At 56.2% G+C, this 27,170-nt stretch overlaps 3 protein-coding genes across 3 annotated transcripts; 1 reads left to right on the top strand and 2 right to left on the bottom strand.

Moving 5' to 3' along the window:
- Window positions 1–23: 23 nt before the first annotated feature.
- On the bottom strand, window positions 24–9,869 carry FLII (FLII actin remodeling protein). Its single transcript, XM_059484361.1, has 30 exons — window positions 9,752–9,869; window positions 8,765–8,875; window positions 7,686–7,757; window positions 7,479–7,559; window positions 7,078–7,163; window positions 6,767–6,928; window positions 6,569–6,672; window positions 6,303–6,478; window positions 6,066–6,223; window positions 5,891–5,975; window positions 5,468–5,615; window positions 5,219–5,352; window positions 4,895–5,107; window positions 4,635–4,814; window positions 4,479–4,561; window positions 4,325–4,399; window positions 4,025–4,108; window positions 3,788–3,959; window positions 3,601–3,705; window positions 3,205–3,396; window positions 2,813–3,001; window positions 2,588–2,727; window positions 2,248–2,473; window positions 1,908–2,062; window positions 1,740–1,800; window positions 1,538–1,666; window positions 1,352–1,458; window positions 1,109–1,214; window positions 959–1,024; window positions 24–800 (listed from the first exon to the last, which is right to left on the bottom strand). Exons 1-30 carry the CDS (start codon window positions 9,812–9,814, stop codon window positions 666–668), a joined length of 3,798 nt encoding a protein of 1,265 aa, XP_059340344.1. The 5' UTR covers window positions 9,815–9,869; the 3' UTR covers window positions 24–665.
- A 175-nt stretch (window positions 9,870–10,044) lies between these two features.
- Window positions 10,045–14,589, top strand: MIEF2 (mitochondrial elongation factor 2). The gene is made up of 4 exons (XM_059484630.1): window positions 10,045–10,172; window positions 10,501–10,675; window positions 11,104–11,281; window positions 12,275–14,589. The coding sequence occupies exons 2-4, from the start codon at window positions 10,508–10,510 to the stop codon at window positions 13,318–13,320; spliced, it is 1,392 nt and encodes a 463-aa protein (XP_059340613.1). The 5' UTR covers window positions 10,045–10,172; window positions 10,501–10,507; the 3' UTR covers window positions 13,321–14,589.
- A 1,023-nt stretch (window positions 14,590–15,612) lies between these two features.
- On the bottom strand, window positions 15,613–27,031 carry TOP3A (DNA topoisomerase III alpha). The gene is made up of 20 exons (XM_059484360.1): window positions 26,993–27,031; window positions 26,173–26,414; window positions 24,835–24,894; window positions 24,236–24,309; window positions 23,540–23,615; window positions 22,906–23,014; window positions 22,295–22,438; window positions 21,638–21,808; window positions 21,325–21,425; window positions 21,117–21,191; window positions 20,920–21,002; window positions 20,593–20,800; window positions 20,246–20,431; window positions 19,951–20,080; window positions 19,511–19,624; window positions 19,266–19,431; window positions 18,733–18,876; window positions 18,334–18,456; window positions 17,391–18,121; window positions 15,613–16,473 (listed from the first exon to the last, which is right to left on the bottom strand). Exons 2-20 carry the CDS (start codon window positions 26,350–26,352, stop codon window positions 16,295–16,297), a joined length of 3,054 nt encoding a protein of 1,017 aa, XP_059340343.1. The 5' UTR covers window positions 26,353–26,414; window positions 26,993–27,031; the 3' UTR covers window positions 15,613–16,294.
- Window positions 27,032–27,170: the final 139 nt, after the last annotated feature.

Here is a 27,170-nt window from a genome sequence, read left to right as displayed (position 1 = left end):
TTTTTGGTAAGATGAATTTAGCATTGTTTAGTTATTAAAAATACTGGTTTTTAATATTGAAAATAAAGCATTTAATATCAGCTGCCTGGGCTACAGGTGTTTGCTGAGCCTCAGAGGCAGGTGAGAGCTGAGCTGCAGAGGAGCAAGATCAGGGTTGGAGGTGACCCCATTTGGGAGTGAGTCAGAGCCAGGGACAGGGTCGAGGTGAGAAGTACAGCCTTTATTGATATGATCCAGATGGGCTGATCCCTGCTGGGGGTCCATCCCCCAGGACAGCAGGGATCAGCTGTAAGGCCCAGGGCTCAGAGCCCCTCACTCCCCCCTGTTCTCCTTAGCAAAGCATCCTCCCACCCAAACTGGGAGTCACTCCCGTCCCCCAGCCACGGGGGGAGCTCAGCACTGGTTTGGGGCAGCAGCATCCCCAAGCAGGGTGTGACAGGAGGCCACAGCACCCCGTATGCCCCCCAGGAAGGGCAGGAGCTGAGCTGGGCCCTGTGCTGGGAGAAGGGGGGACAGAGGGACAGCCCCAGTGATCCCCCTGGCCCCGGCTCGGGGGAGGCAGCTCCAGGCTGAGCCTGGCGGTGGCGGCAGCGCGGGTGCCGGGCTGGCTGTGCCAGGGGGGCCGTGCCAGGGGGGCCATGCCCGGGCACCAGGTGCCCCCCACCTTAGGTGGGCGGCTTGCGGAACACGCTCCAGGCGTGGAAGCAGCGGGTGAAGGGCCAGGGCTCGTTGCCTTTCCGCACCAGCCGGAGCTTGCGGGGATGGGTGGGGTCCTTGGAGCGCATGTGCTGGATGTAGACCTGGGGCAGAGCATTGCCGTGGGGTCCTGGCCTTCACCCACCTCTGGGGTTGGTATTCCCCAGCCCAGAGCTCTGCAGCACCCAGGTCAGGGCCCGAGGGGAGATGGAAGTGCCCAAATCCTCCCCCACACAGCCCAAGGATAGAGGGAGGGTCTTACCTGGCACGCCTTGAGGCTCAGCTTGATCTCCACCTGGCTGGTCTGGGTGCCCACCCACATGTAGACCTGCAGAAAGGATCAGCAGCTGGGCTCAGCCCACAGAGCTCCTGGAATTTCTGGGCCCAGGAGAGCCTCATGCCCCCAGCTCACCTCCCGCCCGTTGTCCAGCAGCATGATGTCATCATCAGCCAGGTCATCCTGGCAGAAATCTGAGCACTTTTCTGACACGGAGAAATAACCTTTCTCATTGGAGCATCTGCAGGGAGATGGACAGGGACAGCATCAGGCATGAGTTTGTTAGGACTCGGCTCATGCAGAGGGCAGGGATGTGATGGAGCAGCTGTTCTGGCTGGTTGGTTCCCAAAGGGGATGGGCTGTGAGGCCAGTGCCCACCTGAAGAGCCGTGAGTGCTTCATGTAGTCAGCATCTTCATCGTAGGGCTTCTGGCCCCCAATGCCCACCCAGAAGAAGTTCTCAGGTTCTTCTCCCTCGTTGATGACCTGAAAGGGCAGGAACAGGGCTGAGTGTGGCCTGGGTGGTCAGTGTCACCCAGGTAAGGTGGCACTGAGCCCTGCTCACCTGTTTGCTGTAGGAGTCATCAAACATGTGGTTCATGATGTCCTCAGCCAGCTTGGCCTCGTCGGGGTCAGCTGCCCGGCCCACCCAGGTGTAGACAATGCCCTGGTTGTCCGTGCTCTCAAAAGGCACCTGGGGGACAGTGGGGTCAGGGCTGCCCAGAGGGGCAGGAGGGCCCCCAGGCAGCCCTGAGGATGCTCAGTACCTTGAGGATGAAGCAGAACTCGGAGTTGAGCAGAGCAGCGTCCGTGTTGATCTGGATGCACCTGGAGATTGGAGCCCCCAAGGCACAAATCAGGGAGAGCTGGCAGCTGTGCCCACCAGCAGGTATCCCAGGTGGATGTGGCACCCCTGGGTGCTGCCTGGCACTGACCTGGTGCAGAGGGCCCCACCGTTGGTGCGGATGTGGTACAGGCTGGGCTGGGGGGTGCTGACCCTGTCCTTCCTCTTGCCCCGGTGAATCACAAACCTCCTCTTGAAGTGTGAGAGGAACTTGGGGTTCTCCTGCTGCTGGGTCATGCGCACCACCTGCACAGGGGTGGGGGTCAGCAGGGGCATTGGGACTTCCCTAACAGCTCCAAGCCCCAGCTGCATCCCCCTGCCAGCTCTCATCTCTGCTGCTGTCCCCTGCCTCAGCCTGAGGGGCAGAGAGGGGATGGAGAAGAAGAGAGGCAAAGCTGGGGCACCCCTGTGTCACCCCCAAACTGTGTCACCTCCAGCTTGCCACGGAAGTGACTCTCAAACTTCTTCTGGAGGCTGAAGGTGAAGGTGAGCCAGCCCATGTTGGAGGCCTCCCGGCCCTGCCAGAAGTAGACGATGCACTGGGAGTCTTCCTCAGGCTGCTTCTCCTCCTCTTCTTCCTCACCCTCCTCTTCCCCTTTGCCTTCACCCTTCTTCTTTTTCTCCTCATCCTCCTCGTACTCCACTGGCACCCAGTACCTGAGGGTGGGAACAGGGAGTGATGTGAGGGATGGGACAGTCAGGAGGACTGGGCAGGGACGTTGGGGACAAGGTGGTCCAGCGGCCCCCGAGAGGGGACAAACCAGCTGTCACCTGCACAGGAAGACGTAGCAGTCATGGGTGTGGAAGTGGCCAAACTCCTCCTCGGGCAGGCGAGTGAATTTCTTGCCCTCCAGCACGAAGCCCTCCATGCCATCCAGATCCTCGTTCCACTCCTCCATCAGCTGCTCTGCCTGTGGCCCCACGAGCTGCGTCAGCCCCCAGCCCCTCCATCATCACCCAACCCCACACCATGAGGGATCTATGGGGGTGCCCAACCTCGCTGAGGGGCATGGGGGGCTGGCGGGGGAGGAAGAGCGCGGTGAGGTCGGCCTTCATCTGGTCCTTCTTCTCGGCGTCCTTGCGCACCTTGCCGGCCAGGCCCCCGTCCTGCAGCACGGTCTCGGCGTTCCGGGTGTAATCCACGCGCAGCACGTCATCCCAGTTCTTGAACTTGGACTTGAACACCTGCAGCACACAATCACTAAGGCTGGGAAAGACCTCCAAGATCATCGAGTCCAACCTGTGACCCATCCCCGCCTCATCAACCAGGCAAAGAACTGGGTGCCACATCCAGTCGCTCAAGGTGTAAACTGGGGAGCACGTAACAGACCCTCGGACTCAGCCCCCTCCCAGGCACCCAGCACCCATCTGAGGGGTCCGTGCCCCACCTGGCACTCGGTGCCCTCCAGGTTCCTGGTGACCATGGCGTGCTTGGGCCGGTGCAGCATGGTGCACAGCTCCTGGCTCAGCTTCAGCGCCGCCGCCCGCACCAGCCGCGAGGATTTCCTCCCGATCCAGATGAAGACGTCGGACCAGCAGTCCAGGATGTACACACTCTTGGTGTCCAGCAGGCTCTGCAGCTGAGGGCACCACAGCGGACAGGGGTCAGGCACCTGCAGGCTTTCCCAGCTGGAAATCACCCTGCCTGCTCCCAGCAGAACAGAGCATCCCCCAGCCAGGCGCTGCTGGCTGAACCTCCCTCTCCCAGGGCACGGCTGGAGGCACAAGGGGCATGGAACCTGTCCCACTGGTCAGACTGGGAGAACCTCCCCGCCCCATCCTACCAGGCGCATCTCTGGCATCAGATCAGCCTTCAGCCTCTTCTTGTGCTCCACAGAGAGCTTGTAGTTGATCTGGGGAAGCTCCAGGTAGCCCAGACCGAGGCCAACCTTCAGAGAGGATGGGGACAGAGGTAAGGGGGGGCTGCAGGACCTCAGCAGGGCTGGTGGCCCTATGGATGCAGCTCCCCACCTTGTACAGCTTGGGCTTGTGTGGCTGGAAGTCATCAGGGACACAGGGTCGGATCTCCTCAGGCTGTCCCCCCAGCACCTCCCAGAATTCGGGGGTCTCCTGGCCCTGGGTGAGCAGTGTGATCTCGGCCTTGCCCTTCCGCTCGTTCTTGTTGATCTTCTCAGCGAAGAGCCTGCAGTGGGAGCAGGTGAGATGGCAGCTGGGCTCCCCACACCCCAGCACCCCCACCAGCCCTACCTGGCCTTGGTGGTGCTGCTCAGTGTGGCCTGGCTTCCACGCCACACCAGGAGGTCGAGGCCGTGGTCCAGGAGGAAAACAAACCTGGTGGAGAGAGGTGAGAGGAGTCAGGAGAGAATGGGGTGTGCTGAGCATCCTCCCCATCCTGGGGGTCCCTCCAGGGCACCAAGGAGGGTTGGAACCCATATTTTTGTAGAAAGGTGCTGGCATAGCTCATTTGCACCACAGAACTGCAGCTGTAATGTCTCAGGTGGATCCTGCTAAACGTCCTAAAGGTCCCTCTGTCCCCTGGCCACTCACCGGGGGTCCAGCGATGTCCCTTTCAGTGCCACTGGCTCCAGCTTGACATTCTTCTTCCCATAGACACGGTAGAGCCTGGGGAAGGGACAGCCATGGTGGGACATGGGGCACTGCCTGCCCCACACATCCCCCCAGCCCCTGTCCCCAGCTGTACCTGGTGACATACTGCGTGTCCTCAACGGTGAAGAAACCGCTGGCCGTGCCACCCTCGATGTAGGAGATGTCATTGTCAAAGACCTGGGGGCAGGGAAGGGGTGAGGGTGGGACAGGAGGGGTTGGGGGCTACAGGGGAGCTGGGGGTTGGGCTCACCTGAAGGAACTCCTCACTCTCATCCCCCATCTCCTCCCGGATGCTGCGGCACTCAGCCCCCAGGTAGTTGCGGAGGTTGACGGCGTGGATGGCTGAGCAGGCCTTCTTGTCCAGTGTGGCCTCCTGCCCGATCCAGTAGTAGATCTCCCAGTTCAGGGACCCATTCTCATCCAGAAAGGTCTGGGAAGGACAGGGTGTGAGATGGGATGGCTGCAGCTCCAGGCAGGGGATACAGGAGACCCTTGGTCCTGCCTGGGTACCTTGAGCACGATGTAGCAGTCGGCTTCGTAGAACTTGCCGTGGAAAGCCTCGTCCACCAGCGTGGGCACAAAGTTCTCGATCTGCCAGACACAGAGGCCAGGCAGCTGCCCCACATCCTCACTGAAGAACTCTGAGTAATCCAGCTGGGGCTTCTCCAGGCCCTGGTCCCAGCGCCGCGTCTTCAGGTCTGGCGCCTTCGCCTCCCCACTCTCCTGTGGGACAGGAACGGGTCAAATTAGAGACAACCAGAACCCTGCTGGCACCCAAGGTAGGCCAGGGACATTGTGATGCTCTCAGGTCCCCTCTCCCACCCCAGACCCTACCTCTATCTTCTTATTCTTCTCCTGGGCCACATCCGACATCCCCTTCAGCACCTGCTTGGCCTGGTCATCCTGAGCAGAGTCCTTGCGCCGCCGCAGCCGCATCTTGCGGGCCAGCGGGTCCTTGGTGCTGCTCCCTGGGGACACAGGGACAGGGTGAGAGGGGCACCCTGTGGAGCAGGGCTGGCTGCCCAGGCTCTGCCAGGGCCGTGCCAAGGCAGGGGCTGCGTGCCCCCCTCCCTGCAGGTGTACCCGCAGCAGCAGCAGCGACGGTGGCGGGGGAGGCGCCGGCCAGGCGGAGCTGGTTCTGCAGGGAGAAGTCGATGTTGTACCACTCCGAGGAGCGATCCGCCGGCTTCGGGGGCATCACCAGGCTGGGGTTCTCTCGCACGTCCAGGATCTGCAGGGAGGGCACAGAGACCTCGGTGAAGTACCTGCTCACAGGGACATTGGAGTGTGGCATGGGATGGAGACCTCCAGAGCACTCCAGGCTTCGGTGAGATGAGGGGATGCGGGGGAGCTCCACGGCCTGCCTGGGCTGAACCATGGGGCAGGGACTGGCCCTGAGCTCCCCTGCCCTCACCTCATCCAGCCCACCCTACAGCCCTGGGGTCCCAGGGCTGTGCTGGGGCTGTGGTGGAGCCAGCCCAAGGCAGAAAGGTTCTGGGTGCTCACCTCCAAATCCGTCAGGAAGTGGATGGCCTCTGGCAGGGTCACCAGGCGGTTCTTGTTCAGCACCAACTTCCTCAGCTTGGAGCACCTGTGGGACAGTGATGATGGTGACCTGTGACCACACAACCTCTGTGGTCCCCTCCTGGGGACACAGCAGACCCAGCTGTGTGTTCCTTACCTGCACAGGCTCTCAGGGATGAGCTCCAGGTTGTTGTTGGCTGCCATGAACTCTTCAAGGTTGGTGAGCTTGCCAATGCCCGAGGGGATCCCATCAAAGTCCAGCTTGTTGGAGTTCAGGTACATCTTCTTCAGCTTGGTCAGCTTACAGATGGCCGACTGGGGAAGGGGGAGATGGTGGCGTGAGGGAGAACCATGGAACCACGAGCAGGGGTGGCACTCAAGGGCAGGGACGTACAGGTAAGGAGGTGAGCTGGTTGCGGGACAGGTTGAGGGTCTCCAGCTGGGTCCACTGGTCGATGCAGAGGGACAGCTCTGTGATCTGGTTGCTGCTGAGGTTGAGGCGCCGCAGGCTACCCAGGGTGTAGAGACACTCGGGGACACGGCTGAGGTCATTGCAGGACAGGTCCACATCTGGGGAAAGAAAGGGGGTGACACCACTAGCCAGACCAACACTGGGGCTGGGAGAGCCCCTGGAGGGCTCTGTGGGTGCCCCAGCCCTACCTGCCAGGTTCACCAGGGCCTCCAGGCTGGTGGGCAGGTTGCTCTGCGTGCGCTGGGTGTTGCGCAGGTGCAGGGTCTGCAGGGCTGTCATGGCTGGGAGCTGCCTGAGGAGCAGGGAGAGCCAGAGGGCACAGAGAGAGTCAGGATGTGCCAGGAGCCTCAGTGCCAGCCCTGGCAGCCTGGGGAGCGGGGCTGTACCGGAGCTGGGCGTGCAGCAGGGGGTTGTTGTTGAGGATGAGGGTCTGCAGGTGCACCAGGCGCCTCATCTGCGGTGGGAGACTCTCCAGCTTGTTGTCACTCAGGTCCAGGTACAGCAGGTCCGTCAGGTTGATGAAGAGCTGGTTGGGGATGGTGTCAATGCTGCAGGGATATGGGGAAATTCAGGAGGGCCTAGGACCAGCACACCAGCCCTGAGTCTCCCTCCTGCAGAGAGCAGGACCCAGAGCAAAGTGACCAATGGTGGTAGCCATGGCCAGGAAGGGGAGGTGGTCACTCTAGCCTGGACTCACCTGTTGTGGCCAAGGTTAAGGACCAGCATGTTCTTGGCATTCTCCAGCTCCCTGGGACACTCTGTGAGCTGGTTGTAGCTCAGGTCCTGGAAAGATGGGAGCACAAAGCCACTGTCACCCCTAGCCACCACCACCACCCAAACCTCAGGACTGGGGGGCATCTCCAGGGGCACAGCAGCAGCTGGACCAGCGCACAGGGAACCCAGGGAGCCCATCCATGGCATCAGCCTTTAAAGGAGGCATTGCCACAGGGTCACCCTGCTGACAGCCAGCTGCCCTGGAGCTCAGCCATGGGCTTGGGGCTGGTGCTCACAAGGAGCACAAGGGGCCACCAAGGTGCAGGAATGGGACCCAGGAGTCTGAGCTGGCTCCTGCATCAGCTGAGGAGACTGTGCACCCACCAGCACTGAGAGGTCATCCAGCTGGAAGATGTCATCAGGGACTCCTGAGTTCTTCAGGCTGTTTGCACGAGCCACAATTGCCTGCAAAGGGGAGAGAGGCAGGAATGCAGCTGCCTGCTGAGCCCTCAGGGTGCCCAGGTGTGATCTTTGTGTGCCCTCAGACCCCAGAGGTGCCTGGGGACCCCTGAGGAAGGGGGGGACACTCACCCGGAGGCAGGGCAGGCCGGAGAGCTCCCCATGGAGTGTGGTGAGGCTGTTGTGGCTCACAGAGAGGTGTTCCTGCAGGGAAGGCCCAGACAAGCCCCAGTGAGCAGAAAGAGGAGCTGGGGCTGTGCAGGGCAAGGGTTGAGCCCCTAGATTGATTGGGAGGCTCTTCCATCCCAGGAGAGCTGGGGACTTGTGAAGCCCTGTCACACACAGGGCTGCTGGCACACTCCCAGTTCCAAACTGGTTGGTGGCCCAGCGTGCCTGTGCTGCCTCCACATCCCTCAGCCCTGCTGTGGGGCGTGGGGTGCTCTGGGATGCCCAGAGCTGGCCCCCACAGTCCCTGTGCACACAGATCCCAGTCCCTGGAAGGGCCTCTCACTGGGAACAGGCAGCCGTGGGCACTGCTGGGGTGGGAGGAATTTCCCTGGGGAAATGTTTTGCTCTGAGCATCACAGCCCAGCTGTTGCCTGCTCAGGAACACAAGGCACTGGCAGGCCGTGGGTGGGATGCCAGGATTTCAGTCTTGCTGTGGCCCCCGAGCACCTGGCAGGGCTGGCACTGAGGGATTCCCTGCGCCTGGCACAGGGATGGGGACTCCTGGCAGCGTTCAAAGCCCTGAGTTTGTGTGGAACTGACAGGAGGAGGTCCCTGATGTGCTGTGGACACCCCCAAAGCCAAGCGGAGCCACAACTCCACCAAGGGCCTGGTTGAACCACCCAAAAACCAAAGCCAGCTCCTGCTTTTTATATACTTCAGCAAAGGAGAAGGAAAAAAAGCCCCAAAAGCCTTGACTGTCCCCATTGTAACTATCACCCTTCCCTTCTGCTACAGGGTAGAGGATCTAAGCATGCTTTTTAATCTGGTTTTCTAGGAAAACAAGGTGAAACTGAGTCCAAGGCCACACCAACCCCACTCCTGACAGCTCCTGCATCCCATTTCAACCACACACTCAGTAGCTCAGTGCTATTATTAGACATGAGCATCTGCTGCTGAGCCACGAGGCTGGCAGGGATCCTGTGGGATCCTACAGCCCCAGCAGGACAGGGGAGCCCCATTCCAGCCCAAACCACGGGGCTCACCAGCTTCTGGAGGGCAGCGAGCTCCTCGGGCAGGTAGCAGAGCCCCGTGCGGTTCAGCTTCAGCCAGCGCAGGCTCGTCATGGCCTTCACGTGCTCCGGGAAGTACCCGCCCTGCAGGGAGAGGAGGAGGAGGGTGAGGAACTGTCCCTCGGGATGAGGACCTGGGGACCTCAGTCTGATTGAGGCTCTCTGGTCATGGGAGGTTTGGGATTGAGCAGTGCTATGGGACTGGGAAGTGGGGGGTTGTGATGACCCAGTCATGAGGGATGGGGAGATGTGGGGATTGGGATCAAGCTGTCCCATGAAACTGGGAATTAGAGGGCTGGGATCACCCAGTCCTAGGGGATCGGGAGCTGGCAGAATGGGAATCGATCATTCCGAGGGGATTGGGAGCTGGGGGTCATGGAGATCCAGTCCTATGGGATTGGGAGCTGGGATTGCCCAGTCCTATGGGATCGCCCAGTCCTATGGGATTGGGAGCTGGAATCACCCAGTTCTATGGGAATGGGAGCTAGGATTGCCGAGTCCTATGGGATCGGGAGCCAGGATCACCCAGTCCTAGGGGAATCGGAGCTGGCAGATGGGAATCAATCATTCCTAGGGGATTGGGAACTGGGGGCTATGGAGACCCAGTCCTATGGGAAGGGGAACTGGGATCGCCCAGTCCTATGGGATCGGGAGCCGGGATCGCCCAGTCCTGCGGGATCGCCCAGTCCTATGGGATGGGGAGCTGGAGGCTCGGCGATCACCGGTCTCTCCGGGACCCCGTGGACTGGGGGCCGGGTTGCTCAACCACAGCGGCTTGATAGGGGTCAGGGATCCCCCGACCCGGGTCGAGACTGGGACTGCCCCGGGTCACCCACCCCGGGCGGGGCCGGGCCCGGGATTCCCCCGCCCTGGGGGCCGAGCCAGGCCTGACAGCCCCGCGGGGCGCGGTCCCGCCGGGGCGCTGTGTGCCGGGCGTGCCCCGCTCCCTCTCCCCCGCACCTTGAAGTCGTTGCCGCTGAGATCGACGCCGCGGACGAAGGGCAGGACGCCGGTGGCCGCCATGGCGGAAGGGCGGAGGGGGGACCCTGAGGCGGCGCCGCGCCCCGTCAGGCCCCGCCCCGTCAGGCCCCGCCCCCTTCCCCGCCCCGGCCGTGACGCACGCGGGAAATGGGCGGGGCCGGACGCTACTTCCGCGCGCTGGTGGGCGGGGCCGCGCTGCCCGCGCCCCCATTGGCTGGGGCCGCGCCGGGGGCGCGCGGTGAGTGCGGCGCGGGGGCGCGCGCGGGCGGGCAGCGCCGGGCCCGGGCAGGTCCCGGTGCCGGTCCCGGTGCCAGTCCCGGTGCCGGTGTCCCCCTCGGTCAGTGGGGTCGGGGGGGCTCCCTTCCCGCGGTACCGCCCCGGTGCCCCGCGAGGCTTTGCGGTAGGGCTGGGTGAGGAGCGGGTGACCCTTTCCCGGCGTGTCCGGTCCTTCTCCGGGCTGCCCCTTCCTCCCCGGGGGTGCCCGTTCCCTGGGGTGTCCCTTCCTCCCCTGGCGCGTCCCTTGCCCGGTGTGTCCCTCCCCGATGTGTCCCTTCTCCCCCCCGGTGACCCTTGCCCCCTGCCCGCACCCAGCCGTCCCGGCGGCGGCGGGAGCCTTTATCCCGGAGGAGAGCGGAGCAGCGGAACCCGTTGTTCCCCAAACCCCGCGGCTGTGCCCGTCCCGGGGTGCCAGCTCCCCCAGCCCGGGGTGACCCTCCCGTTCTCCGCAGGGTGACCATGGCGGCGTTTTGGCAGCAGCGGGGCCGGCGGCAGGAGAGCGGCGGGTTGGGCAGCGTCCTGGACGGGCTGGGCAGCGTGTTCGATGTGCTGCTGGCCAATGCCAGGCTGGTGCTGGGCGTCAGCGGCGCTGCCGTGCTGGCCATCGCCACGCTGGCCGTCAAGAGGGTAAGGCTGGGATGGGCATCAGGGCACCAGAAAGGTGCCCAGGAGAGCTGGGTTAGCCCCAGTGTCCCCCAAATCTCCAGGTTTGCTCCTGAGATGGTTCCTTGCATATGGCACAAATGGCACCGGTGCTGGCAGCAGTGCCGGGAGCATGGAGCTGCATGTATCCCTCTTTGCCTGGAGCATTTGGGATACGCTTTCCCATCCCAAAAGGGACTTAAGTTGTATTTAGGTGTCTGTTTTCCATGTAAAACCTGCACAAAGACAATGTCCACATTTGTGGCTCCCCCCCAAACTGGGCCTTTTTCCGAGCAGAATCCTTGAGTAGGGCTGTCCCTCCCATGTGTGTGCTCCAGAGGGGCTGTTGTCACCCATAAATCATGGAAAACAAAGACAACAACTTGTCCTCTTGGGTTTTTTATTCCCTCCAGCTGATCGACCGAGCCACCAGCCCTCGGGATGAGGGTGATCCCAAAGCTGAGCAGAAATCCCTGGAGGACAGCTGGCAGGACTTGGCATTGATCAAGACAACACCAAAACCCGCCAAGAAGCAGAGGAGGGAAGACCTCAGCGAGCCCCTGCTGTCTCCAGCCCGGCCCGTGGTGCCAGGTGAGGCTCTGGTGCCCGGGCAGGAGGATCACCTTGCTGTGCTCCTGCTTGGGTGGCCCTGCCAGAGCTCTGTGTTATTTTTATCTCAGTGTCCGGAAAGCCGACCCCACTGAGCCTGCCCTCCTGGGAGGCTCCCGAGCCTCAGCCCCTTTTTAGGCAATGCCTGTGGAAACAGGATCTCAGCAGGACCTGTGGTGACACCAGGGTGTCCTGGCAGGGCTGTTGGGGGTTGTTTCCTCTGGCTGTGCTCGTTTTCTGGGTCAGCTGTGCCTGCAGGAAGGTGTGCTCGGGAGCTGCTGCAGACAAAGTCTGCTTTGTCCAGCTGCCCATGGAGATGGCGTTTGTCCAAGTGGGAAACTGGCCCAGCTGGGTCCAGGGCATGTCCTGAGATAATGGCCCCAGAGCAGGACTGTGTGTAGGAGCCTCGTGTGAGGAGGTGGAGGGGCAGGCACTGATCCCTCTGATGATCAGTGACAGGACATGAGGGAACTGCAGGAGCTGTGCCAGGGAGGGTCAGGTTGGATATTAGGAAAAGGTTCTTCCCCCAGAGGGTGTTTGGGCACTGCCCAGGCTCCCCAGGGAATGGGCACAGCCCCAAGGCTGCCAGAGCTCCAGGAGTGTTTGGACAACACTCTCAGGGGCAGGGTGGGGTTGTTTGGGTGTCTGTGCAGGGCCAGGAGCTGGACTGTGGGTGATTTTCATGGGTCCTTTCCCACTCAGCATATTCTGTGATTCTCTGACTGTGGCAGCAGGTCCCTTGCCTGGCTCCCATGCCTGGCTGAGGAGTGAGGCTGGGAACAGCCAGGGTTTGGGGTTGGTTTGGGCTCTGCATGGCTGAGAAGTGTTCTTAACATCAGTGGGCTCAACGGGGGCTCATGGTGAGGTCAGTGTCACCTCCAGAGGGGTGGGCTGAGAGCTGGGCACCCACCTTGTGCTGCTGAGGGTTTCAGGTGATGTGCTCAGAGCTGTGACTTCTCCTTTCCCTCCCCACAGATCCCAGGGGCCCCTCTGCCCCTCTGGGGGCTCCTCAGGTGCAGTCCAGCCCGCTGCGCTGCCTCACGCTGCAGGAGAAGCTCCTCTCACACAGCACCCAGCTGGCCGTGCCCGAGTTCCAAGTGTCCCTTGTCCCACAGCTGGCCAGGAGCATCTGCAGCCAACTGCAGAACTTCCTGAGGAGCAAATTCCCAGAGCTGCCCTTCGGCCGCCTGTCCCTCAGCGGGGCCCTGCTCGATGGCCTCGAGGTGCTGGCAGCTGACCACGTCCACCTCATGCTCCCGCTGGTCCTCGACTCCGGGCTCTGGAGCCTCATCTCAGGGGAGGACACCGTGGTGAGAAACCCCCAGTACTGGATGATCAAGAGGATCGACCTGGGCTATTTCCCTCGTGGGTGCAGCCCCTGGGACAGGTTCATGGTGGGCAGGTACTTGTCCTCCAGCGTGCTCAACGAGACCCTCCACAAGCTGCTGGTGGCCTCCATCAACTGGCCTGCCATCGGTGGCCTGCTGGGCTGTGCCATCCACCCCGTGGTGGCCTCCCGGGAGCTGAAGCTGGAAGTCAAACACGATCAGGTTGATCTCAGCATCACCCTCTTGCCAGTGGTGGAAATGGAGGACAAGGTTCTTCTGGCTGTTCCTCCTGAAGGACCGGTGGAAAACCTGTGGCTGGAGAGCTTTTACAGGGCAGAGGTGTCGAGGCTGAAGGAGCTGGATGCTGCTGACTCCGGGGCTCGGCAGCTCTGCCTGCGCATCCTCAACGGCGTCTGCAAGAGGCAGCCCAGGCTGCACAAACTGGGGGGCAGCCCCCTGAGCCACCTCATCCTGCAGCTCAGTGACACCACCTCAGACTGGGCACAGGAGAGCCTTGCTGACAGGTTCCAGCAGGTGCTCGAGGAGCTGGTGGCTTCCCTGGAGAAAGGAGTCCTGCCTTGCTATTTCAACCCCAAAATCAACCTGTTCTCGGGGCTCGTGGAAGAGGAAATTGATGAGATGGGCTTTGTGCTCTACAGGGCCATAACTGAGCCAGAGGTCCTGCTGAAGTGACTGGAGTGTTGGGAGTTCCTGAATGTGGGGTGTTGCTCCCCTGCCTGCTGCTCCCTGCTGTGAGGGCTGTGATGCTTCTAGTTGACTAGTCAGTAAGAGGCAAAGTTCTTGCACTTTATGAGGAAAAAACCCCACGTTTCCTGTGTGAATAAAATGTGCCTGAGCAGAGGTGGGTGCTGGCAGAAGGAGCCTTTGGCTCAGAGGCTCTGCTGAGCCCGGGGTGAGGGCAGCCCACACCACACACGTGAGTTCCTCTGCTGGGAGCCCAGTGAAGCATGTTTGGGCTCTGGCTCCAGTGTCCTCTGCCTGTCCCAGCTGTCAGGTTCCCCTCAGGCTCTGGGACCAGCTGGAGCTGGAGGGGAGCAGCCCCTTCCTGCTGCTGTGTCCTGCTGACCCCTCAGGTGCCACGTCCTGGGTTGGTCCTGTCACCAGCAGCCTGTGTGGCCTCACTGTGCCAGCACTCAGGACAGGGGGGAGCCTCACCCATCTGCAGGGTTTTGCCAATCCAAAATAAGCCCTGTGGGTGGTACAGCCATAGCAAATGGGGGTTTATTCCTTGGAGACTCTTCCAGCTGCCAGAAAGGGTGAGCTCAGCCCTACCTCTCTGTTCTGACAGTGTTGATGCTGCCCCAAAGAAGGGGCCCTTGTCCCATGCAGTGTTCGGCTGGAAGATGTCCTGAAAAATTGCTGCTGGCTCTGGGGAAGCTCCTGGTTTCAGCTGGAGGCTGTTTGCCCTCCCCAGTGGGTGGGTGGCTGCCAGTGTCTGTCTGCAGGTACCTGTCCCCTCCCAGTCTGTCTGGTCACCTTTTCACACATATAATGCTGCTGTCTTGAGGTCCTTTTTCCCTGGAGCACCCTGGAATGGGGTGGGGAAGCAGGGCAGGAATGATGTTGTGAGCAGACTGCTTGCAAGAACTGAAGTGGTTTATGCTTTTTATTAAGAAGATATACTTTGGTTGGGTATTTTGTTGGTTTTTTTCTTTTCCTTTGAGTGGCTGCTAGTAGGGTTTGGTCTGGCTCTAGTCCCAGAGAAAAGCAATTTATTCTTGTATTTAATGGGAAGAGCTGGTTTTGCTCATGGGTGGAGCTGGAGAAATCCTGTGGACTTCACTGTGAGCAGCTGTTGTGGTTTAGTTTTATTTACAGCTACCATCTTGTTTATGGGAGGAAAAAAACCTGCTTTTCCTCCCAGTCTGACAATTCCTTTGTTCCTCCAAACCACTTCCCAGGTGTTAGTGATGAGAATAAACCTTCCCTATGCACACTGGTTCTCTGCTGTCAGCTCTCCTTTGTCTCCTTTCCCCTGCTAAGGGTTGAAGTGACTCCTCAGCTGTGTGGCCTTCCTGGGAACGACCTAGGGCATGTCCTGGAGAGCTTGGTGATGGTTAGATCCCATCCTGCACAGTCTTCCTCATCCTCCTCCTCCTCTTCCAAAGCCCTGAACCCACAGAGTGCCTGGCTGCAGTGTGGGAGGTGTCTGGACACTGAGCTTGTACCACTTACAGGGCTCAGCTGAGCATTGCCCAGGCTGAGACTCCTAAAGCTGCTCCTGGCTGATCCAGCAGCAAGGTTTAACCTCTCCCTGTGTCCTGCACAGCTGCTGCCATTCCAAGGTGTCTGGCCAGGCTGCTGCCCTGCCTTGGCTCAGTGACTGCATTCCAAACCTTGTCATGTTGGTATTTTTAGGCCACGGCTGTTGATGGTGGAGTGAGGGCTACAGGGAAATGCAACCCAAATTCTCCTGGCTGTCTGCATGGATTTAGGCCTGACAGCAATGGACTGCTGCAGGGGTTCAGGCTCTCTTTCAGAGCTGTGGGCTCTGCTTCCAGCTGCCCTCCAAGGGCTCCAGCCCATCCCCTCAGTGCTGGCCCCAGGAACTGCTCTGTGCAGGACCCTGAGCAGCACTGGAGCTCCTGGCAGCAGAGCACACAGCAATCCTGCAGATTCCCTCCTTTGATGAACAGAGGAAGCCCCAGCAGCGAGGGAAGAGGCAGCCTGGCTTCCCAGGGAGTTCAGTCTGAACCCAGAACAGGAAAACAGAGCTTCTCTTCAGCTCAGCCAGCTCTGTCTGTCTGTCCCAGATCAGCAGATGCAGCTGGTGAGATAAAAACTTTTTCCCATCTCTTTGTAGCTCACTTCTAAATTGCTGTGGGGAGTTTCTGCCAAGAAAGCTCCTCTATTGTTCCAGTGATTGGAAAGAGCAAGATTTGGCTGGATGCTTTCACAGTAAAAGCTTCACTATTTGATGTAGGAAGAAATAATCAGGGAAAGCTAAGGTGTCACTGCATCAAATTTAAAATTTAAATAATATTTTAATAAGAAACTCATTTAGTTTGACAAAAATAACTTTCATCAGCTAGCAGCATCACAAAGGCATGTCTCAAAGTTTGAGGAAGAACTTGCCTTCAAATTCAGGAACCATCTAAAATGAAGGCTTTTCCTGAGCACTGCAGCTGAGCTCCTCCCAAGGCCAGCACCAGATCCTGCTCCTCTGCACCTGACCCTCCTTCACAACCCAGGTAAGGGTGACAATAAGGGGAATGTTGCTCAGATAACATCAACTGAGAAGGGAACTTAAATTCCACACTGTGGAAAGGCAGGGCCTGAGCAGAGCTTGGCAGCCCTGGTGTCTGATCCAGCTTTTCCCTGCGTGGAGAGGCCAGGAACAACACCAGGATGGTGCAGGGGATGATGCAGTGCAGTTTTCTCCACAGACTCAGCTTCCAAGTGCTTCCTTGAAATGTTCAGACCTTCCCAAACTGCTCAGCAGAAGAGCAGCTGGAAACAAAACCTGGCAGTGGAACCACTTTTCCAAGCTGGTTGAACCCTTGCTGAAACAAATGGCATCCCTTGGCAGGAGCAGCCTGCAGCCAGCCCCTCCAAAAATCACTCAAGGGGCTTGTTCCCAAAGTCCAGTTCCTTGTGCAGAGTTCACATTCCTGGTCCTTGCAGGCTCTCAGAGCTCCATCCCAGCTCAGTGGTTCAGAGGACAGGTTTTCCTCGTGTGCCCAGGCTGGTGGCAAATGCTGCAGGTCCGTGGCTTCTTGGCAGCAGATACTGAGGAGAGATTTCCTGGTCTCTTGGCCTTGCTTCCCAAGCCTCTGGAGTATCCATTGCTGCCAAAGTGGTTCAAAGAGTCATCTCCAGAAGGGCCTAGAGATAAACAACTTGAATTTAAGGGTCTTTGAAAACATAAATAGGTGAGAAACACAAGGTAAGTTCAAAATAGCAGATCAAAGATTCTCTGATTATTCCTGAACCTGCATTTGCTTCAGACTTGTCTGAACAGTGAAATGTTACCCATTTGTCTTGCAGCATTAGAGACCTGTGGGAACAGCACAGGGGAAGCTGATCTGCCTGCTTGGATGCTCTGGTCTGCAGCTGAAGCAGAAACAAAACATGGCAGAGAAGAACTTGGGGTCTAAGTAGTCTTGAAAGTTTGATTTTACCCCTTCAGGCTCAATGTCTGAGGAGGGAGATCTCTCACAGACCACATCTCCCCCTCTGTACCTGGTTATGTCCCTTTTTGTCAGTTCTCTCTCTTTTGCACCCTTGTTTTGTCGTTATTTTTCTTTTTGGCATCTTTCTACACAGTTTCATCTCTGATCAAAGCTCCAGAATGACTTGCCCTTTCCCTGTACCCCCAAACTGGGGCAGAGAGAGCAGCACAGTTTCCCTGGCATGCCAGGTAGGTTTGAATGTCTCCAGAGAGGGTCACTCTGTCACCTCCCTGGGCAGCTGCTCCAGAGCTCTGCCACCTTTAACGTAAAGCAGTTCTTCCTCATTTTGAGGCCAAACTTCTTGTGTTTTAGTTTCTGGCCATTGCTCCTCATCCTGTCACCAAAACAAGCCTGGCACCATCCTTCCCTGAGATATTTACATGCATTAATGAGATCCCCTCTCAGTCTTCTCTTCTCTAGACTAAACAGGCTCAGCTCCCTCAGCCAGAAAGATGCTTCAGAGCCCCCACCACCTTTGTGGCCTCCCCTGGACCCTCTCCAGCATCTCCTTGTTCTGCTCAGCTGAAGAACAGCCTGCAGCCATGCAGTGTGCCCCCAGCCCAGCCATACCTGGTGCCACGTTCTCATCTGCCCACTGGAAGAAGCCACACTGCTGCTCGCGGGGCTTGGGGCAGGTGTGGAACTGCCTCCCCTTGTTGGGGCCGTCCTTCTGCACGGTGCGCGTCACCGCGGGCTGGTCACACATGCACACCGTGCCACCACCACTGCCACCTCCAGTGTCCCAGCTGCTGCTTCCCAGGGGCTCCCTGCCTCCTCCTGGCCTCTGGAATCCTGCTGGGGTCCTTCCAGCAGCGGGCTGGAGCGGCGTGGAGCTGCCTCTGTCCTGTGGCTGCTCGTCAGCCCAGAGGAAGAAGTTGCAGGAGCCGGAGCCGCACTTGTAGAACTGGCGGCCCTTGTTGGGGCCGTCCTTGCGCACGGTCAGCAGCAGCGCCTCGCTGCCACAGTTGCACACCACAGCATTGCCATCGTCTGCAGCAGCTGGAGGAGCAGCTGGAGGAGCAGCCCTGGGGGTCCTGGAGGAGCTGATGGAGAGCAGGTGTCCCCGTGCCTGGTTTGAGGTCCCCCTGGCTTGCCTGGTCTCGCTGCTGGATCTGTTCAGGGAGTGGTTGGCCTGCAGGTGGTGCCCGGGTTGGGGGGTGGATGGTGCAGGTTGGGATGATCTGTGCAAGTACTTGAGGTCCAAAAGCTCTTTCAGCATCTCATCACAGCCTCCAATGCAGCCAACGAACTCCAGGGGCATCACAGGGGGAACACTGCCCTTCTTGAATTTAAACTTCAGTCTGCAGGGAAAGGAAGAGTCGGTCTCCCAGATTCTCATCAACAGACCTCAATTTATACTTGGGCTTTTATTTATTGTTTTGATTCTGCTATATGGAGGCCAGTTTCCCCAAGCCCTCTTCTTTCCATCCCCAAGCCAAGTGCTGCCCCAGCTTTCCAAGACTGGAATGGAAAATGGTTGCCCATCCTAGCCCATGGAAGTGGCATGACCTACCTGTGAACTGGATGGGGTTTACACACATCACAGATGCTGTCATCCCTGGTCACATCCACCACAAAATCAGGGAACCAGACTGCAGTTTTACAGGCTGGATAGCCCATGCAGCTGAGGTAGAACCTGCTGAGGCACAAAGGCACTGGATGAGGAAGAGACAAACTCAAGACAGTTGGGGATCCCTTCTCGTGTCTTCTCAGCCATCAAAAATTGTCAAAACTGCAATTTTACAGGGGAAATACCTGAGAAGAGATTCAGCTGAGTCCACACAGCTCATGTAGCTGGTGGAGTCAGCAAGCTGCAGCCCAAGGTTTCCAAGCTTTCACCAAAGGAGGTAAAAATGAAAGCCTGGAGAAACACAAACCAACACAGGAGGCTACAAGAGGGAAGGTCACCAACCCGCCGTTCTTCCTGGTCTTCAGGACCATGTCACTGTTGCACTGGGGACATTTCCGAACAGAAAGGGGCGTGGCTGGGTACACCTCATCCTGCTCTGGAACTTCTGCAGCTTCTCCCAGATACTGAGCCAGGGCCTGGTCCAACCTGTAAAGAAATGAGCAGAGCAATCAGGTGCTGCAGTGACTCAGAGCCTGCTGCCCCCCACACAGCCCCTCTGAGCTCCTCCACGAGCACATTGACTCAGCACCACGTTTCTGGAACAGGAAAGGTGTGGGTACAACATCAGAGGTCATGTTGCCATCCCCAAATTTAATCTTAACTGCTCATCCTGGTTTAAACCCTTGGCTGGGAGGAACTCCTGACAGCATGCCAGGCTTTGAGTCATCCTTTCCCACACAAATACCACAACATGGGGGGCAGAGCTCCAGGGAAAGAGTGTGACAGGATCCCCCACTCCAGGCTGAGCCCCAGAAGAGCAGCAAGCACCTCCCAGCAAAACAAAGCAGAAGGAAGAGGGCAAAGAGAGGACTCACTTGTTGGCTCTGGCCACAGCTTCAATGAAGACTTGCTTGTACTTCTGGACCTGCTGCTGCAACACTACAGATTTGTCTTTCTTCCCCTCACAGATCAATTTTAGATCAGCCTCCAGCTCAGCTCGAAGGTCAGGCTTGGACATCTCGTAGCCCATGGAATCATAGCCTGAGGAATATGTGGAATGGTGAGTGAAAGGAAGGAGCCAGTAAGGCCTCTGGCACCTTTGTGAGGGCTCTCTGCTCACCTTCCACCAGCCCCATGCCCAGCTGGCCGGGCAGGAAGCGCTGATCCGCCGTCAGCCCCACGTACATGCGCGTCTTGATTGTCTCGATGTGCTCGGCGTGGGTGGCATCAGTCCCTGGAAGCAGAGAGATGTCAGCCAAACCAAGAGGCAAGAAGTGATTTCCCCTATGCCCAGAAACAAGGAAATAACTTGTGGTGAGGAGCAGCACTGCCCTTGTGCCCTGCTGGCCCTGAGGCCAGCAAGGTGCTGGCAGCACACCCTGAACCCAAAATTTCCCCCCTCCCTGGGTACTGGAGGCTCCTGAGGATGTTTGGACTTTGCCCTTTATTTCCCTTTTTTCTGTACATTTAAGTAATTTCTTATCTACAGCAACATTTGGAGAATTCCCTGGGGAGAATTCCCTCTGCCAAGAGCAATAGGCCACGCTGCCCAGTACTGACCAATGCCGTGTTTTTCCATGAGAGCAATGAGATCTGCTTCTGTGAGGAGCAGGGGAGGACTGGTTTCCCCATCCACCATCTCCACCGTGGTGGGCTGAAAACGAGACCCTTTATGATACAGAGGGATAACCTGGAGAGAAGGAGAGTCTCTTTGAAACTGCTTCCTGGTCCATTCAGGACAAAGGCTCTGAGCCAAACAGCCAGAAATGGTCAAAAGATGCTGTGCAGAGAGATCTAAAGTTGGCAGTGAAGTGCTACTTCAGCCTCTCCCACTTATGTTACTCAAGGGGATTACCTTATCACTCCACTTGTCATAAGGATACACTTCCAGGTAATTTCTGGCCAGGATCATGAGTCCTTGAGCAATGAATTGCTCGTTGGCAATGTCGATCTCCACAGTTGTTTCCTGTCCTTTGGCATCTTGAGAGCAGCAAGCCAGGAAGTGGCGCACGATGAACTCGTAGAGTCTCTGCTCATTGCCCTGAGATCAACCAGTGAGAAGGGTGAGTGTCCTCCCAGATTAACAAGACATCACAAATCAGTGGGGTCTCAGGTGAGGATTTTGTGCTAATGATCACGTTAAGATTTTATCTTTATTTATTAAGCAACACAACCCATCCAGTTCCCTCTGGTTACACCCACCTGCAGGTTGCTGGCATATTTTGTGGGGTGAATGGGAGGGTGAGCCTGATCAGATTTGGTTCCACTCCGAGGAGTTGGCCCACCCTCATCCAAAATCCTCTGTGCAAACCCTCCCCAGTTTGGGTCCTGTGTTTGCTGTTCTACCAAGGCAGACAGGTTCAGCTCCTTGGGGAAAATGTTGGTCTCAGTTCGAGGGTAACTAATGAACCTTGAGAAGAAAGACAGGAGAGCAATTTGAGAGTTGCTCCAAGATCCTTCCCATTTCTAACAAAAGGCCATTTAGTTTTAGAAGAATTAAGTTTACCAAGCCAAGTCTTGCTTTCTTACCCTTTAGTATAGAGTTTTTCTGCTATTGTCATTGTTTCCTTTGCATTTATTTTCAGTTTGCGGGAAGCCAATTTTTCCAGTTCCTGCATTGGGAAGAGCCAGAAAACCCGAAAGTATTAGTGGATAATTCAAAGCAGTGAGTAAAACATCTGTTCAAAGCTCTTTTCAGAGAAACCCTACCCAGAGTTCAAACATACCACAGTGTCCAGGGGCAGGGGCCTCCATTTGCTCTTTGGCTTGCTCACAACATCAACAACAGTCGCTACCGGATCCTAAAGAGAGTAAGCAAAACCCACATATCCTTCAGGAGTTTACACAAACTGTTCTTTAAAAGTCTTGAGCAAGACAGATACAGGGAATGTTTGGCTGAATCTGGATTATGCAACTATTTACAAGCTTTCCTACCTCCATACACATCTGGTAAAGGACCAGGCATGCCGTGTGATTGAAGAGCCGGTTCCTCTTCCAGCTGAAGACCACGCTGCCATCCTCATGGTCGTGGGTCACTGTGAGGGACAACAGAGCTGGCTGATGCAGGAGCCACAAAATGGAAATACCACAAAGGAGCTTGGAAACCTTCCCTCTTTGCTCAGTGTTCATGGCAGAGGAAGAGGAAATTATCTCTGGAGTGTTTTTGTGTCAGTTGCTCCAATGTTTTTCCTTTTTATCCACATCAAACCCTTGAAGATGGAGCCTAGGAGTGTTTCCCCAAATATACCTTTAATTTTGTAGAAGGCTTCAGGAACAAAAGCCTGGATGGCTTTGAAGCGTTCAACTACAAATCCCAGTGTGGGGAACTGGCAGCTGCCATAGCTGATCAGCTGATCTGCTAAAATATCAGGGAAGATCTTCCGCAGCCTCAGTGTCTGGAATCTGGTGAAGGCAGCACCTGAGGGAACAAAATAGGCACCACAACTGAATATAACAAAGCTGAGTGATAATCACAGTACTTCAAATATTTTTAATATTCTGAGCATTAATTTTATAATACTCAGTTGAAGAAGCTTGTCAGTGCTGCATGACCTATAAAATTAATATTTGCTTTAAGGAGAAATTTCCTCTTTTCAGGAGGATTTTCTTCACAGAAGAGGCTTTTAAACATTGGAATGGACTGCCCAGGGAGGTGGTGGAGTCACCATCCCTGAAGATGTTCAAGAAACAACTGGATGTGGCATTCAGGACTCTGATTTACAGGAGGGGATCAGTCACAGGTTGGATTCGCTCTTGGGAGTTGATGATGCTCTGATTCAAAGAGCACACTCCCAGTAAAACATGAGATGTCTTTTAGTCATATCTGATCTAAAAATCAGTTTCAAGAGACTACACAGGGCATTTCTGCCTTGAGCTGAGGTTCCAGTAAGAGATGTTTACGTGCCTATCCTGAGGTCCAGCTCCTGCCTGACGTCCACGGCGTCGCTGGTTCTCTGGTCGGGCTGGGTGAGGTTCTCACAGGCTGCCCTGACAGCGTGAGGGGTGATCTCAGAGAACCGTGCTCGGAACACCTGCAGGTTTGGCTTTACTGCACACACACACACAGAGAAATCACAGGGACTCCATCACCAACAGAAAGGAGCAGCTGATAAACACTTATAAAGAACACAAAACCATCTACCAAACAGCTACAAAGAACACAAAACCATTTTGGAGTCAGTTTAATTCCCTGTGTCTGCCTTGATGTATTTTAACCAGTGTTACGTCTTCAGGGGGCTTTAGCACTCTGAAGACAGGAATTTGAAACAATACTTTGGCTATTTTCTATAAAATTCGGAAGTCATCACCCTGCTCTGAGTCAGAGTGCTTAAGAGAGCATGCTCTCAACTGATTCTACAGTGTTCCAACAGCTGGATGCATTTCTGGCCTAGCATGGCCACCTTATTAGAATTAGCCAGCATTTAACCTGGACACAATAAAACTGAGAATTTTCCTCTGCTGAAGGAGTTGTTAAACCATTAATGGAATCAGAGTGGATGGAGATGCTCTACACACCAGCTCTGCACACGTGGATGATCTCAAAGCCAATGTTCTCTCCTTCTCGGTCGCAGTCAGTCCAGATCACCAGGGCTTGGCACTGCTGGATTTCTCGTTCAAGGGTTCTCTGAGAGGAGAAAAACAACACAGGGAGAACATTCCAGGCCACTCGCTCTGTCATTTCATTTCAGAATGACTCACTGAACACCAAGTGCAATGTGTATCCATGGAGATGGGTTGTTGCAATAACATTTTGTAATTGTGTGTCTCGGGAGATCAGGCAGCTTTTAAAAGAATTGAGTCATTTATTTACATCTAATTCTGTTAAAAAGTTTGGCTTGGAGCAGGTTGTGCCACAATCTGTTTTCTAAAAATGTCTTTTTCTGTAGAACTGAGACACAATCATCAATTCCACCTTGTTGGAAAAAAACATTTCTATTTTTAGCTGTTCTTTCACTGCACTACTTGTACATGAACAAGAGTTTCAGTGCCACAAATGAACAGCATATACAGTCCTAGAAAATGTAGGAGCAATCTGCTAAACTGCAGAAATGTGGATGTTAAGGACAAAGGTAAGATCATCCCTCTGTCTGGGACAAGATTTGTTGAGCCAACCCCAGAGCTCAGTTTCAAAGTCTTAACCATTATGTACCTTGATATCCAGGTAATTTTCAGGGCAATACTTCTCAATTTCAGCATCAAAAAGAGCTAAAGGGTTGCAGCTATGCCTGGAAAACAGAGGAGAAATGTGTGTGTGCATCATATAAACTAAAACACTTGTGAGACACTAACTGGTGCTCTCTGAGTACTGGAATTAATGTATTTTATTACAGGCCTTGTTTCAGACAACAGAAATGAAATGCTGAGTAACATTTAAAAGCAGCAGAATGAAAAATCAGCCAGAGAAAACAGCAAATCTGGAAGGCAACAAGCAGCTTGTCCTGTCTGAAGCCCAGAGTACAAAAGGAGGTAAGGCAGGGAAAGCACCTTGCTTCCCAGAACAGCTCCCAGCTGAACAAAGAACACAAAACCATCCCATTTTGGAGTCAGTTTAATTCCCTGTGTCTGCCTTGATGTATTTTAACCAGTATTATGTCTTCAGGGGCTTTTAGCACTTTGAAGACGGGAATTTGAAACAATATTTTGGCTACTTTCTATAAAATTTGGAATTCATCACCCTGCTCCGAGTCCCTCCCTGCTCCTTCGTCTTTGAGCTTGCAGTGTCAAGGATGGGAACAGGAGGTGACAGGTCCTTCCTGTGAGGGCCAGGAGGTGACAGAGCCCCTCCTGTGAGGGCCAGGAGGTGACAGAGCCCTTCCCCTCCCTGCCAGGGACACGAGGTACCAACCATTTGCGAAATGGCATGATAAAATCATGAGCCAGTAAATGTCCTGACACGGATGTCATCACCATGGTAACGTTCTGCAAGAGACACAGCAAGGAAATTAGTGCCCATCACTCACCAAAAACTACCCACAGCCCCAAAATCCCCCTTTGGTTCTCAGTTTAAATGATTAGTGACACCTTTCTCCTGTTAATCCCAGAATTGTTTGGGTTGGGAGGGACCTTAAAGCTCATCCAGTGTCACTCCCTGCCATGGCAGGGACACCTTCCACTGTCCCAGGCTGCTCCAAGCCCCATCCAACCTGGCCTGGAACACTTCCAGGGATGGAGCAACCATCATAACAAGCTCTATCCATGGCCTTATCCTCAATTTTTGTAGGAAGCTCCCAATTCTAAACAGCAACGTATTTTTGACTGACATAAAACCAGAAAGTTAAAAGATTTAGAGCAACAAAACAGGTGGTGGAGCAAAGGAAACAACATCTGACTTTTTCTCATCTTTGGGCAGAACATCCCCGTATTTTTTAACTCCTGAGAAATGGCTTTTATTAATTAGTATTTGTACTTCATTAATCCAGCAGCAGATGGAGAGAGAACTCTTACCTGGCCAAACATCTGGTAGTCATATTCATAGATTTTGTTGAACTTGGAAAACCCTTCTCGCTGGAAGGAAAAGGAGAATTCCTGAGTTTCTGGATTTTCACAGGACACAAATTTTTAATTTTTTTTTTTTAATTAAAATTTTTAACAGGAAACAAATCCATCCTGCCCCATTTTGTCCACACTGGGATGGAAATCTCCTGTATCATTTATGGAGGCACTGAAATGGTGATTCCCAAGGTAAGAAGATTTTAAACCATTCCTGAAGGTGGTGCCAGGGTTATCTCCTCATGAATAATGAGGAACTGATTTATTTAATGGGGCTGGCCAGTTTTTAGAAACTCCTATCTTGTTCCAAGTGACAAGCAGTGTCCCCAAGGATACCTCCCACCTAACTGGGACCCATGGAAGTTTCTAGATTGTGTATTTACTGCTTTTTTCACAGAAGCAGGATGATGTCTTGATTGGCACTGTCAGCACCCAGGTTCTCAATAACACCTCTTAATCAAATAAAGGGGGTTGGAACCATGTGGGGGTCAGCCTCTTTTGCCAGGTGACAAGGTGAGAGGGAACAACCTCAGGCCGTCCCAGGGAAGGTTTAGGCTGGACATCAGGAAGAATTTCTTCATGGAAAGGGTTACCAAGCATTGCAAGTGCCCAGGGAAGTGGTGGAGTCACCCCCCCGCCAGAGGTGTTCAAGGAACAGCTGCATGTGGCACTCAGTGCTCTGGTCTGGGTGCCAAGGTGGGGATCACGGGCTGGACTCAATAATCTCAGAGGTCTTTTTCAACCTCTGATTCTGGTCTAGGAGCACCTTGGTTTAGAAATTCTTTAGTTTGGAAACAGGAAGTGATTATGCAAACTGTTACCAGAGCAGCAGAGAGTAGAAATAATTGAATTTTAGTTCTCCAAACTACAGCCTGTTTTTGCTTTATTTGGTGACCTCCAGTAAACCCCTGACACTGCTGGTGCTGCAGAAGTGCTGCTTTTAGACAGGGAGATGCATGCCAATGGATGGTGTCCATTTCTGAAGCCCTTGTCAGGAAGGACCCAGGGAGCTCTCACCATGGGAAGGCAGAGGGAGCTGAATACCCACTCTGCTTAACCCACAAGGACCTGGGACTCCCAAATACATTCGGGCCAGTGATGTTTGTCCACAGAACATTCTTGTACCCTCGTGTGTCCAGGGACAAAACCAGTACCAAGTGTGCCATGTGCTGATGTGAAGTGGCCATGCCAAGCTCTGCTGAGAGTGCTGGAGCTGCCATACACAACACAAACCCGCCCCACCCCTGTCTCCGTGCCCCAGGGGGCAGCACGGTGTGGCCGGGCCGTTCCTACCCGCCGCATCCTCCTGTTGGAGAGCAGCTCGGCGATGCCCCGGGCAGCATCGTTCTTCTCGGCCACGCACAGCACCTTGCGGATCCTCTGCAGCGCCACCTCCTCCGCGGCCCGCGAGAAGCAGCGCCAGGGCTGGGGCAGCATGCTGGCCCTGCGGAGCAGCTGCACGGACACGTTCATCACAGGGGCTGAGGCCAGGGCATGCTGCTGCTGCTGCTGCTGCTCCGCGTCCCGGGCCGGTGCTGCTGGGATGGAGAGAGCGCCGGGGTCACCGGGAGGCTCGGGGCAGCCCCTCGGGGATGGAGAAGGGGCCACCAAGGGCAGCCTCCCCTGCAGGCACAGCTGTCGGGGGTCCCGCAGCCCGTCCCTTGGTCCTGTCTCTTATCCACGGCAGCGCAGTCCCCTCGTCACCCCCGATCCCCCCTTGGGCTCTCCCTTACCGGGGACAGCGCAGCCCCCTCATCATCCCTGCTCCCTCTCGGGCTGTCCCTTACCCAGGGCAGTGCAGTCCCCTCATCACCCTCGTTTCCCCCCTCGGGCTGTCCCTTACCGGGGTAGCGCAGTCCCCTCATCACTCCCGATCCCCCCCTGGAGCTGTCCCTTATCGGGGGCAGCGCAGTCCCGTCGCCATCCCTGCTTCCTCTCGGGCTGTCCCTTACCGGGGGCAGCGCAGTTCCCTCATCACCCCCGATATCCCCCTGGAGCTGTCCCTTATCCAGGGCAGCGCAGCCCCCTCGCCACCCCCGATTCCCCCTCGGGCTGTCCCTTTCCCTTTCCCTTTCTCTTTCCTTTCGCCCTTTTCTCCCCGTTCCCCCCTCACCTCCCAGACCTCCCGCGCTCCGCTGTCGCTCTCCCTCACCGTCACGTCCTGCCGTAAAGCGCAGCCGCGGCGGCGCCACGGAACTACAACTCCCGAGATGCTCCGCGGCGCCCCTCCCGCCGGCGCTCCGCCTCGGTTTTCACCCTTTCCCGCCACCGCTGGGCGCGTCCCACGGTCG

This window comes from Ammospiza nelsoni, chromosome 17 (genome assembly GCF_027579445.1).
Source record: "Ammospiza nelsoni isolate bAmmNel1 chromosome 17, bAmmNel1.pri, whole genome shotgun sequence".
NCBI lineage: Eukaryota > Metazoa > Chordata > Aves > Passeriformes > Passerellidae > Ammospiza > Ammospiza nelsoni.
The sequence above is the reverse complement of the archived record's forward strand: the minus strand, read 5'-3'. Positions and strand labels throughout refer to the sequence as shown.